We start from the raw sequence: 13744 nt of genomic DNA on the forward strand, positions 1-13744 counted from the left end.
TGATTTTGTACCAGTATTAACCTGTCCTTCGCAAGTAACTGCACATTTCTCCTTATGAATCAAAGGCGGAGGACAAAAGTACTTGAGACACAATTATCAAATCGTCATTGAGAAAATACGCCTCGCCTGGGGATCGAAATCAGGAATCGATACTGAACACTAATGCGTCGTCGATCTTTTTTATCTCCCATAACTATTTTGACAAGTGTTACTAGTGCATTACATTTGATGTGATTGGGTCTCCCACGGGTTAATGTCTAGTCATACCTTCTTTTGTTGTAAGCGTATTCACCGGTCTCTTCAATTAAAATACATTGCCGAACACTTGTTATGTACATATTAAATTGCTAAGTGACACCGATTCTACTTAACTTAATCGTAGGGAATCTCGAACGCTGCAGAAGTTTCAAAATTCCATTACCCGTATACAAACCAGCTTATTACATTTGACTTTTCTAATTCTATTCCCGTTAAAATACCTTTAATTCCCGTTGAATAGCCTGTTACAGTTACGTAGGACCACATTCGTAACAAATCGCATTTGTAACAGATTTCGTACGTATGCGATCGCATTCGTAACAGGTAAAATGTGTTACGAATGTGTTTGTCCAACATGGGGGTTGACATGAGAAGCACATATATATCATGTTGAGTTTTATACTGCAAATGTTCAATCAGTTTGTTGTCATTGCAACATCATTAAATGACTGCCATAAGCACCATCACAAGTTAGCGTCGTCGTCGTCGTCGACGTCAATGAAATCTTACAAACCAAAACCGATATGGGAAATTTATAAGTGACATGTACATGTAGTACCATGCTACTATGAATAGACCAGTCATGATAATGTTATTCTTGCCAAGTTTAATTGCCAGATAACAAACCAGTACCAAGATATTAACCTGACCGGAAATATCCCTCTTATTAACAAGAGGGCCGTCATGGCCCACTATCGTTCATATGAGTAATATTACACTAAACATGTTATTAAATCTGCGATTTTTGCCATTTAAGGGGCCATAACTCTAAGACAAATAACGTGATATTGCTACTTTTCGAGGAAAAAAAGCAAGATCTTAATGATATATAACTTCAAAGCAAGGTTGGTCAAAATCAAATAATAAATGTGATCTCTGTCATGTTCACAATGCTAAAATCAGCAAATTTTGTCATTTTAGGGGCCATAACTCCAGGACAAATGGTGCTATATAGCTGGTTTTCGCAAGGAACCGTTATGTTATAGATATATAACTTCTACACAAGTTTGGTCAAATTGAAATCATAGATATGGTCTCTATTGTGTTCACAAGACCAAAATAAGCAAGTTTGCCATTTCAGCCATAACTCCGAGACAAATGGCGCGATATGGCTGTTTTAAAAGGAAGTGAGATCCTATATAAGTTAAATAAAAATCAAATAATAAATGTAGTCTCCATTGTGTTGACAAGGATAAAATCAGCATTTTTTGGCCAATTCAGGGGCCGTAACTCCAAGTCAAATGGTGCAAAACGGTTGTTTTTGAAAGGAACTGAGATCTTATAGATATATAAGTTGTGTGCAAGTTTATTCAAAATAAACACAAAATGTGGTTTCTATCGCGTTCACAAGGCTAAAATCAGTAATTATTGCCATCTCAGGGGCCATAACTCCAAGACGAATAAGGTGATATGGCTGGTTTGCGAAAGGAACCGAGATATCATAGATATATATACGTTCTGTGCAAGTTTTGTCAAAATCAAATAATAAATGTTGTCTCTATCGTATTCACAAGAAAAATGTGAACGGACGGACTGTCGGACGACGGACGACGTACAAAGGTGATCACAATAGCTTACTTTGTCACTTCGTACAAGTGAGCTAAAACATGTTACAAATGTGTTTCAGATGTAAAAATGCACTTTTTGTTCATTTTTTCCGATCGAAAATGACATGTGACAAATGTGATCAGATGTCACATCAAAAATCGGCATCTATCACATTCGTCTCAAAAATCGTTACATGTGTGCTTGATTTCTGTTACATATGCGACCTCATTTGTAACAGCTGTTACATATGCGATCGCATTTGTAACACCTGTTACAATTGCGATCTGATACGAATGTGGTCCTACACAGCTTTGTATTACATTGATATGAGTTTAGCTTTCGTGCTTACTTTATAAATAATTTAACGCAGCAAAAATGTTCAGTTTATTTTTAAGAATATGTTTTGCCTCAATTGCTAATCAAATGTAGTCGTTGACCTCTCAACGATATCAGGTTGGCGACGTATATTGATTTAAAGTTACGTTTGCTATTTGTTGTTGTGTTGATGTATCTAATATTTATTTATATGTAAATTATTTAATATGAAAACGTTTCAATATAAACACGTTTGTAATTTGTAATCGATATTATCCAGGAACATTGGTAAGGTTAACTGCCCGCCGTTGCCTAACTGAAATCCTTTCGAAAAAACAACAACTAAACCCAAAACAAACAAGCAATTATTAACCGGTAAATGTAAATGCTTCAAACTGGGCTTGTGCTTTGATAATGGTAGTCATTTGGTTTAGAAAAGAACCTGTGTTATATGGCAGTCGTCCTGCTGTAATAAAAGTGGAACACATCTATCGTTCCTACAAGGATCAGTCAGTAAAAAGAATGCTAATATACTCCTGATAAGTATCTTTAAAAAAACGTTTAACTGCCATGTTTTCCTAAATGATCAGTATTTTTATCGATTACTTTGTTTTATCAACTTCTTATACTTTTTATACTATGTATAGTTAATATATTGTTACCCTATGTTAACCCTATATGTTGGATTTCTTATTTTTCATTCACCACATCTTTCTTGTTACAATCAACCGGATCTGTTACGGACTAATTTTTATCTCAAAGCTAGTGTTTTTGCCAAATTTTGGGCAACAGTTTCGCTGAAAGTCTAATGTGAGACGCAATTCGTAGGTTTGACTTAAATCTGTTTGATTCACCGGAGGATTATCATCGCACAAATTATGGCATACTTTATACTATAACTTAAAGGATGGGAGAAACAGATCCAGTGAATTCGATGCTCTAAAGGCGGTGCTCGGTGACATGCCACGAGCTGTCAAAAAATACTTTGAGGTCAATAGTAATGCACTTAACACGCCGCACGTTCCAGTCTAGCTTAAAGTGTTCGATGACAACTGAAGAGTCACGACTTTTTTCACTTTTCGCAGAATTATTCTCATAATATACTGCCGATTTGTCGTGTCTTCATGTGGTAGAGCGTTATTTTGTCTAAAATTTACCGAAACACAATACGTTATCTCAGTTTTCATTCTGGGAATTGCAATCAATTCCATTCAAAATACCATAAAACATATTAACATGCATTATTAATACAAACCTGTTCACAAACATGCACTGAACAGCGCAATAATTCTAACTGACATGTTTTATTTAATGTAATATTGTAATATATTGAGAGATAACATTTGCCGGTTTTGTTTAAAATTTTATAAATTCGGCGGTATTGTTTAACTCTTTCATACATGAAAGACAGGTATCTGTTCATTCTAACGTAACATTAGGAAAAATGACTGTAAAACCATCAACAAAAGTCTAAGATATGAATAATGTATCAACAAATTGAATACACGTATTTGTTTGCTTAAAATGCATATTTAAGCTTTTGATAATTTGTGAAAACTGAAACAAATGAAACTACTGTTTGTAACGTTTGAGGCATTTATCAATTCGAATTTTGTTTCACCAAAATTTTACAAGTTTAACAATTTCGGCATTAGGAAGTAAAGTACACACGTATGCGAAGAAAATCCGTTTACAACGTAGTAAGCGTCTACTGAGAGCTAGATGTTAACATATGTGTATGCTTTCTATGTAGAATAAAGAAATAGGTTTTTATTAAAATCAAGACACGTGTAGCGACTTTTTGTACGTAGATATTTCCATCTTCTTATAATTTCTTAAAAAATATCAATCGAGTTGCTCGATATGCATAAATGTTCTAAACTTCATAATTATATTATGTAGGTTGGGCAAGTAATTTTGAATGTGGCCAAATAATGTGAAAAATGCTGAAACCTCAGTAAAGAATGAAGTCCTACACGTAAAAGCGCAAAATCTCAGTCCTTTAGTTCGAAAATATCTGTCCAATTGAAAATTCTGTATTCGTACGTCATTATTCGTACGTCCTACCTTGATCGATGAAACGAATCTAATTCGTTTCCACATGTGCAGTTACAGTCATATGAATGCATGCATTTCACTACACTGAACAATTGTTGACGAATTTAAACAGGGTAAGTCCCAATTAACTGTATCTTACCGTTCACATGATAAAATTATTTAGCAGACTTTTGATATATTCTGGGACCTCTGGCCGCTTGATTAAGGTTTCTGATTTCAGTTCAGTTTCCCACACAGGACTTGTTTGTTTTAACCACAGTATTTTTGTGACTTACAATATTATAGATTTTGTTCAACTTATACCAGTAACAGCGAAGTAACGGACCTTGTATCAAATACATTCAGATCAAATGGGTTGGGTCTAAAGTTATGCCATCATTATCCACAAACATGTAATTTTGAGTTTAATCATATATTCTATTTTATATATGCATGCATCACATTATTACAGGTGTTGAAAGAAATACATACAAATGGGTAATATTTTAAGTGTATAGTCCAACACTTCATATTTCCAACGGGGTGGGGGGTGTAAAATTTGCATAGTTTATGCCAGGTGGTCAATATATATGCTTATCTAAAGAAACAAACACAGTTAAATGAAATGTTTTATAGCTGAAATGTATACATACGATTTTTTTCAAGTTTGATCACCTTTCAATAGGATGTAAGATTTTCGTGGAAAAAAAAAAACAACAACAAAGCATCGTATAAGACATTAAAGCATGATAAAAATGTTGTTACGAAATATACCAACCCGACAGTAGAATAATAAGCCGATGCGCATGTGTTGAACTGCCTGCATTTCTTTCAGAGCAAAATCATCGGATGCAACTGTTGTTAGAAAAATTATTTTAAAGGCAATCTCCGTTGAAAAAAAACTTTAGATTAGATTATGAATTTAAAAAAAAAATAAATGTCTAAATAGATTTTGATGTGATGCAGAAATGAATGTTTTAAGCCTTAAAGCGTTTGTTCTAACTGTGTGTGCTCTGACGAAAATAACGTTTGGATTTAGAGTTAAACACGCTGACGCCGAATTTGAATATCGGGTAACGGATATAAAACAGTGTTCGGTGTCCGGCACCATAATAGGACAATTCATCAGCATAGCGTTAGACCAATGCGTGTATCACTGTGTTAAAAAATCAAACTGTGAAGCCGTTAATTACCAACGGCGCTACCCATTATGCGAACTTCGTTCCCAAGGTAACGACGTAGGAGAGGCGGATAAAATAAAGGGATGTGTAACTGTGCTACGATCAGATATCACAGTCCTCAAGGTATAGACCTCGGTTTGAGCGACAAACCAGATTTTGAAATAGATATTGCAATCATTACCTGACACTAATTCATTTTAAGTCGACCGGAAAAAATCATTATGCTATTTCATTAACGTAAATGTTAAATTGAGATATTTAAAAGTAATTTTATCAATCAAAAATAATTTCATCAATTTTATTCGTATAGTATATAATAATTTCCAAATATGCCTTTATTGATTGTTCATTTTAGAGGAACGTTGCACCCGAACATGCGTATATTTTATCACTGGTCCAAATTATTTATGAGAAAATAAAAGATATACATTATTTGTAGTTCATAAAAGCAACAAAACCGTTTAAGATAAGTATTATTTCTTGACTTGCTTCAAAAGAATTAAGAGATTCAGAGGGCACACTGTTATGCTTATAACATAGGCAGATGCAGATATCAGCGGTGTATTAAATTTAAGCTTGTTTTTTGTAAGCTTATCTCCTGCAGACGAGAATTTAGTAATTCTTGTGGGATGATAGTGCAAGATTAGAAGCCGCTCCGATTCCAAAAGCTTTCCTGGTCCTTTAGCGTCTTAGGTTTAAAGTCCCTATACACGGTACTCTTATTCTAATGTTAGTTATTATTAGTTCAAGAGCGGGGTATCGAACTGGTGACCCTTCGTTTCGTAGCCATACGGTGTTGCCACTGGACCAATGCATCCGCTCTTCTAAATATATGTGAGTTTTGTTTGTTTGTTTGTTTTGGGTTTAACGCCGTTTTTCAACAGTATTTCAGTCATGTAACGGTGGGCAGTTAACCTAACCAGTGTTCCTGGATTCTGTACCAGTACAAACCTGTTCTCCGCAAGTAACTGCCAACTTCCCCACATGAATCAGAGGTGGAGGACTAATGATTTCAGAAACAATGTCGTTTATCAAATAGTCACGGAGAACATACGCCCCGCCCGAGGATCGAACTCACGACCCCGCGGTCCGTAGACCAACGCTCTTACCTACTGAGAAAAGTTACTTAAATAGGTGAATCAAACGGTATACTTTTAGTCATACATGTTAGAAAATAGTACTAAAATTTACCTTGGATATAATACATATATTTACCATGCCTCTCTGATTGTTTTAGCTTGACACAAATACAGAGGCGGAAAGTCCCTATTCTTCTCAAGGTAAATATACATATTCTACATTATTCGTATTATACATAAAGTATTTGCATAAAAACAGAAACATGTCTTGGACAGAAAATAATGTATTAAATGGTTCCGGGAAAAGTTAAAAAAGATACAAACAAGAAAAGGCAGCGTATCTTTAGCAATTTATTTAGGACCATACTTACGGTAGATATGACAATTGCAATGTATCGCAGGGTCATGCTAAAGGAAGATATGAAAATTGCAGCAATATGAAAGTTGCAAGATATCTTAGGGCCATGGTAACGGAAGATATGAAAATTGCAACGTATCTTACGGATATGCCAGCGGAAGATATAAAAACATGACATAGTTATGTACAGGACGTCAAGGAGCATTGTTCGAAGTTTTATAGCTGTGGTATTTAGAAGTTCCACTGCACGCAGTATATGCTGCAAAACTTGCGTCATATGAACTAAAATAAATCCCTCGCAAAATCTGCAAAGGTTATATTTTTGCATCAAGTAGATTGAATTTGTGCGTACGAATTTTTGTATAGGCTGTATTTTAGCTACATGAACAAGCAATATATTGGTAATGCAATTATATTCTTAGAAAGAATGTTGAACATTACAAAGTGAAAATGTAAATTTTACAATCAAACATGTTAGCATGATATTGTTTAGCATCCAATTTTGAAAAAAAAAACTATGGTAATAAGTTTGATGCCGAGTTTCACACGTACCATGGGATAACCAGTTTTTGATCATTAAGAAAAATGTGTAGATAACATGTACGTGTTATTATTGAATTTTGCAGTATATCATAACATTGTTATCAAGTAGTGTGATGAGTTTTAAATGAAATAATCAAGTAACACATCTTCAGAAAAAGATTAAAAATTTCTAACACATTTATTTTCAACATGGCGTCATATTCATCCCCCGTTTTCAATCCACTTGTCAAAATAATTATCATTGTAATTATTATATAAGAAGTATTAAAAGGGGTCTTTAGAATTTCTAAACTTGCTTGATAAAGGTTGCTCCTGAAAATTACATTTAATTGTTGTTTTTTTTCTCAAAGCTGGATAAAATACATTTATGTAATGGCATGTCATAGAATGATTAGTGTTACATAATATCTGATAAGAAAAGCTGAAATGCAGAAATTTAGAAAAATAGAGAAAAGTGAAAACTTCACAGGTCGCTCAACACGACAAAAATGAAAATGTTGCAGGCTCGGTTTGATTGAGCCTGTTCATGGACGGTAGTGGAAATGCATGCTACCGTCCACGCACTCTAGCCCCGGGATGAGCAGAACTCAACATTTACACATGCTAAAGGTACAAAAAAAAAACAATTTAGAGACATCCGCAGATGTATTCAAACGGCAATGAACATGGAACCTTCAATGATACACGTGTTGAGGCGTGTAATTCCATGAAGAGCGGCATTTGGTCCCCAGATAAAGTAAAGGGTTTGCCCCAAACGAGAAAACAATGGACAGGAATAAACAAACTGGAATTTAGAAAGGAGAAGACTGCAATTTCCATGGTTGTAAACCTACACAAAATCCCTTGTAAACTAGAGACTTACCTTAAAGCCTTCTTTACACAAGGGAAACAATCTGTTTATATAGTAAAATTGTTGAGTGAACACCGTTTGTCAATCCCAATCCTGTCCAGGGTACATGTATATCAGTCTAAAGGAAAAGTAACCTATCTATATTAAATGTTATGCATCTAACAGTCCTGAAACTGATTTCTTTGATTTTCTCATATTCCTAGATATTTTTCCCATACTTTGACGCATATATATGGGTAGTAGAGATTGTTCTCTTTCCAGCAGGAGCTTTTTTAGCATATTTTACCTTGTGAAATTCTTTGGGTTTTGACCTTTTCAAAAGAAATCGTCTGTTTGTTGACAAATTTCACCTCCGAAAATGTCAAATGTTTTAAAACTTTCCTCAGGGCATTAACTTATTTGGTCTTTACATAATTTTCTATTCAGATTGCTAATCCGTGTGGCAATTATGCATGCTTTTCCCTATCTAGAGGTAAAAAGTGCAAAGTTTGCACGAGGTCCTAGGTCAATAGCCACTTAAGCCTACAATAAAGTCTAAGTGGAGTTGTCTCAATTTTTTCCCAGATATTTTACTCGGGATATTTTTTTTTCAGTTCAAATACCTCTTTTTCAGTTAACTACACATATATATAAAATAGGCTGTTCCTACTTGAAGTTTTTATTTTTAGTTTCACTGCCTATGTGAACGCCTAATTGTTTTCCTGCACATTTAGTGAACGTCTAAGACCGAGACTCTCCCGCTCAAGACATAATGTTTTGTGGCTGTATATATAAGGGTTGTTGGACCTATAAACCGCGTGCAGCATTTTCCGTGTAAGTCAACACTACAGTCAACACTACAGTCTGTCATGCTCATTAGCAGCCGAGCTCGGCTTTATACGGACATGGTAGAAATATCATTTTCGCTACAAACCTGTTCCAATATCACGAAAAATGATAACACATAATTATTCATGTGTATGTCAAAATAACGCTGAATGAATGTCTATTTTTGAGACTTATCAAAAATGGACGGCGGTCATAATTCTATGATTTTGAGTTTTGAGATGTAAATCAATTTGACCTGTCGGTAACGACATATATTTCTAAACCTATGACGAATTTCAAAACTGTATTGTCACTCGTTGTTAAGACATTTGTAATTTATCAAGCGTTGCATTAGAACGTTGAATTATTGATAAGTGCATAGAAGCTGAATTACCATGTTCCAATTAAAATGTACAAAATCAATTCAGTTTTGATCAATCATATAACTTGTTTGCATATTTGAAGAGCAGATACCAAATAATTATGCCTATGAACTTATTGTATTTTATTAAGCAGTAAAGATATCCTATGGACATATGTGAAACATGGTAAATTTGAAAGTAATAGTGGAAAAAACAACAACACTATTTTAGCACTTATAATCCAGAAAAAAAATTAAATAAAAGGTACCTATTTTTCAAACTTTTGACAACTATAGCATATGTATGTACTTTGTATACCAGTCATCTGCAAGCGTCAATGATGATGTTTTTGATGGCCGAAAAGTAAAATGAATAGAAAAATTATTCTGGGTTTGAAAACAGGTAGTGTTTGAAAACTGGTGGTGTTTAAAAAATGGTCAGTTGACGAAGGGACATAATGAAAACAATTAAACTGATATCAATATTATTTTAATTGTTAACTCGTATAAAATATTCAATTGATCCATCACGCATGAACTTGATAAGTAAATTTATTTGCCCCAGAACCCTTTAAGCCATGTGAACAAAATCTTGATATATATTTGCGCCCATGCAAATATTGCATCGACGCACATTTTAAACCCTGTGTAAAGATGTCGCCTTGTGAAAAGGATATTTTCACATATACGTTGCGATACGAGTTACTCGTATTAACCAGTTGAGCAGGTAGTGCATATCACATGTCTAATTTCTTAGAGATGCCTGAACGTTAAAATGTATTCAATGTATAGACTCCTCATCAACGTGCTGTCGTACCATCTTTCCATCGTCATCGTTGTATGGCGTCTTCGTCATCGTGCTTCGATCCATCACAATCATATCATTGTTCCATCATCATCGTATTGACGTGGCATCATCATCTTGCTATCGTATTGGCTTATCATCATCATCATCATCATTATCATCGTGTTATCGTACTGTCGTGTCATCATCATCGTAACACCGTAATGTCGTGCCATAATGCTGTCGTGGCATCATCATCGCACCATCGTCATGTAATCATCATCATTGCGCTATCGTACTGCCGTATCATCATCAACCGGCATCGTACTGTCGTGTCTTCATTATCCTGCCATCGGACTGTAGTGTCATATTACTCTCGTGTCTTCATCACCGTGCTATCGTACTGCCGTGTGAATACTAACTTCAGGTTTTGCTTCCAGAGTGCTCAAAATTTCAACTTGAGAATGGACACGTCAAAGGAAACATGTATGAGGTCGGATCAAAACTTGAAATAGAATGTGATGCTGACTACCAAGAAGCCTCAAACATATCTCAAATCACGTGTTTGCCGAACGGTTCTTGGTCACATGATCCCATCTGTGAAAAAGGGAAAATTAACTTCAATTACGACTAAGGGATTAAATCGTCATGATCTTATCAGCTTAATCGGCCATTTTAACTCCATGCTTATTCTAACTACAGATTATAACAATAAAGCTTATACAAGAAACATTCAAAACAGGAACAAAAATGATAGTCTTAGATTCTTTGATATGCCCGATATTTCTATTTACAATATACCTATGAATTTTCTTTCTGAAATACAGCTTCTAGTTCACAAACGAATACAATTTCAAGTAACTTGCCATAGTCATGACGTCAAATATTACATTAGAAATGATGTAAGGCCAATGATGGCATTTCGACATTCCATGATTCAAATCATTCGAAGTTTCAATCAAGTATTTAGCTTTATTTGCCTAACATTGTAGTGACTTTTGGCTAATTTATCTCTAGAAATAGGCAGAAGTATATAAAGAGTGATTAATTAATTTTCGGAATTTATTGTAGATTTTCATATAAATTTCCTATCGTAATATCGTCCCGCCGAGGATGGCAAAACGAATTAGCCTATTATAAAACCGCGCATGCAGTTCAAAAATCACTCAAGGCCACCGCTTATGGTCGAATATTCAAAATTTAAAATATGGATGGCAGCTTGGTGAATGTCTGTGTTCAAGTTTATTCTGCTGGTCTATAAACAACCTATATCAATACACACTTTCAATTTGTAGCTATTGTTTGTTCGGAGCCGCCTGAACAAGAGAATTCGGTTTTGTCAGATGGGGGTACAACACTCAATTCGAAGCGAACATATACATGTAAAGAGGGCTACAGTAATGGAAACGAAACTGTCACCATGGTAACCAGTTGTAACGACCAAGGTCAATGGACCCCAACAAACTTTACCTGTTACAAAGGTATGGAATTTAATTCGTTCATAAACGTTTTGAACAATTGTCAGTATCCAAAAATTAATCTGAGTCTTTGTGGGATGAAAATACCTCGTACACTTTCAGAAATTATCTCTTGCACAAGCGGTCTCCAGTTTCCATTTTGTCCTCATTATTAACGTAACCCCCAAACAATCCCTGATATCCGCTATCAGTTTCCTTTGTTTGTTTCTTAGCTTAAACTAGAATTTTTAAGGAGTGTCGTAGGTAGAAATTTCCGAACATAGCTCATTTAAGAATGAAAAGGATATTTCTACAGATACAGTGCGATACGAATAATAAACCTCTTGACCAGGTAGGGCATATCTTACATCTCGTGTCGTTTTTTTTTAGAAAGGCCTGGCCTCTAAAATACTTTTCATATAAACACCTTATTATAGGGAAAATGACCATTGACCCCTTGCCATCGTGCTGTCGTACATGAACCATCGTTCAATTGTCATTGTTGTACCGCATCTCCGTCATCGTGCTTCTACCCATCACAACCATGTCACTGTTCCATCACCATCGTTTTGTCGTGTCATCATCATCGTGCTATCGTGTTGGCTTATCATCATAATCATCATTATAATCGTGCTTTCATACTGCTTTGTCATCATAATCGTAACACCGTAATGACCTGTCATAATGCTGTCGTGACATCATCATCGCGTCATCTGCAGGTGATCATCATCATCGTTTTATCATACTGCCGTATCATCGGGCATCGTACTGTTGTGTCATCATTATCGAGCCATTGGACTGTTGTGTCATCACCATCGTGTTTAGGGCAATGCTACCGGGAGATAGGAAAACTGCAACGTATCTTACGGCCATGCTAGCGGAAGATATGAAAATTGCAACAATATGTAAGTTGTAACATATGTGAGGGCCATTATAAAGGAAGTTATAAAAATTAAAACGTATCTAATGGATATATTAACGGAATATTTAAAACCAAAATATAGCTATGCACAGCACGTATATACATTGCGATACGAATAATAAACCAGCTGAACAGGTAGTGCATATGGCATATCACATGTCTTTTAATTTAGAAATGCATGAAATCTATATTGCTCTTGATATGAACATTATAGGTGTGCCATCAAACTGTCATGTTATCACCATCGTGTCAACGTACTGTCGTGTTATCGTCATCGTTCAATTGTACTGTCGTGTTATTATCATCGTGTCACCGACTGTAGTGTTATCGTCATCCTGTTATTGAGCTGTCGTGGTGTCACCATATTGCCATCGTACCGTCGTGTTATCATCATCTGGCAATTGTACTGTCGTGTTATCATCATCGGGCCATTGTGCTGTCGTGTCGTCATCATCGCGCCATCGTAATGCCGTGTCAAAATAATCATGCCATCGAACTATCATTTCATCATCATCATACCATCGTACTGTCAAGTTATCATCATTAGGCTATCGTGCTGTCGTGTCGTCATCATCGGGCCATCGTGCTGTCGTGTCGTCATCATCGTGCCATCATAATGTCATGCCATCTTCATCATGCTATCGTACTGCCGTGTGAATAATAACTTGATATTTTGCTTCAAGAGTGCTCAAAATTTCAACTTGAGAATGGACACGTCAAAGGAAACATGTATGAGGTCGGATCAAAACTTGAAATAGAATGCGATGCTGACTACCAAGAAGCCACAAACATGTATCAAATCACGTGTTTGCCGAATGGTTCTTGGTCACATGACCCCATCTGTGAAAAAGGTAAAATTAACTTTAATTAGGGATTGAAAAGTTATGATCTTATAGGAGATAATAGGTAAGGGTAGATTTCTCGGAAGCATAGAGTACCAAAAACACGGCATTTGTACAGTATAGATTACTTGACCACTTTAATACCATTTTTATTTCATGCTTATTCCAACTGCAGATAATAACAATAAATTTAGAGAAAAACATTCAGTTACTAAAATGAAGCTCTTATAGATTCTTCCATATCCCCGATATTGCTGATTATAATATACTTGCGAATTTTCAGTCTTAAATAGATCTACAGTTTCTAATTCAAAAACGAATAATATTAAGTAACTTGCCACAGTCATACGTCAACTATTACGTCAGAAAGATGAAATTCTAATGATGGCGTCTGGATATTCC

General features: G+C 35.3%; 1 protein-coding gene across 2 annotated transcripts in view; it reads left to right on the forward strand.

The window, feature by feature from the left end:
• The window catches only part of LOC123559140 (uncharacterized), a 90405-nt gene that overhangs the window by 61240 nt on the left and 15421 nt on the right, over window positions 1–13744 (forward strand). The window contains exons 6-7 of one of the 2 annotated variants that reach the window (XM_053544013.1): window positions 6577–6619; window positions 11417–11602. In XM_053544013.1, the coding sequence (XP_053399988.1) occupies window positions 6577–6619; window positions 11417–11602 (229 nt within the window). Of the gene's footprint in view, window positions 1–6576; window positions 6620–11416; window positions 11603–13183; window positions 13352–13744 lie in introns of both variants that reach the window. The other variant, XM_053544014.1, reaches the window with a different exon arrangement.

The sequence above is a fragment of the Mercenaria mercenaria genome, chromosome 5 (assembly GCF_021730395.1).
Source record: "Mercenaria mercenaria strain notata chromosome 5, MADL_Memer_1, whole genome shotgun sequence".
In the NCBI taxonomy this organism is placed as follows: domain Eukaryota; kingdom Metazoa; phylum Mollusca; class Bivalvia; order Venerida; family Veneridae; genus Mercenaria; species Mercenaria mercenaria.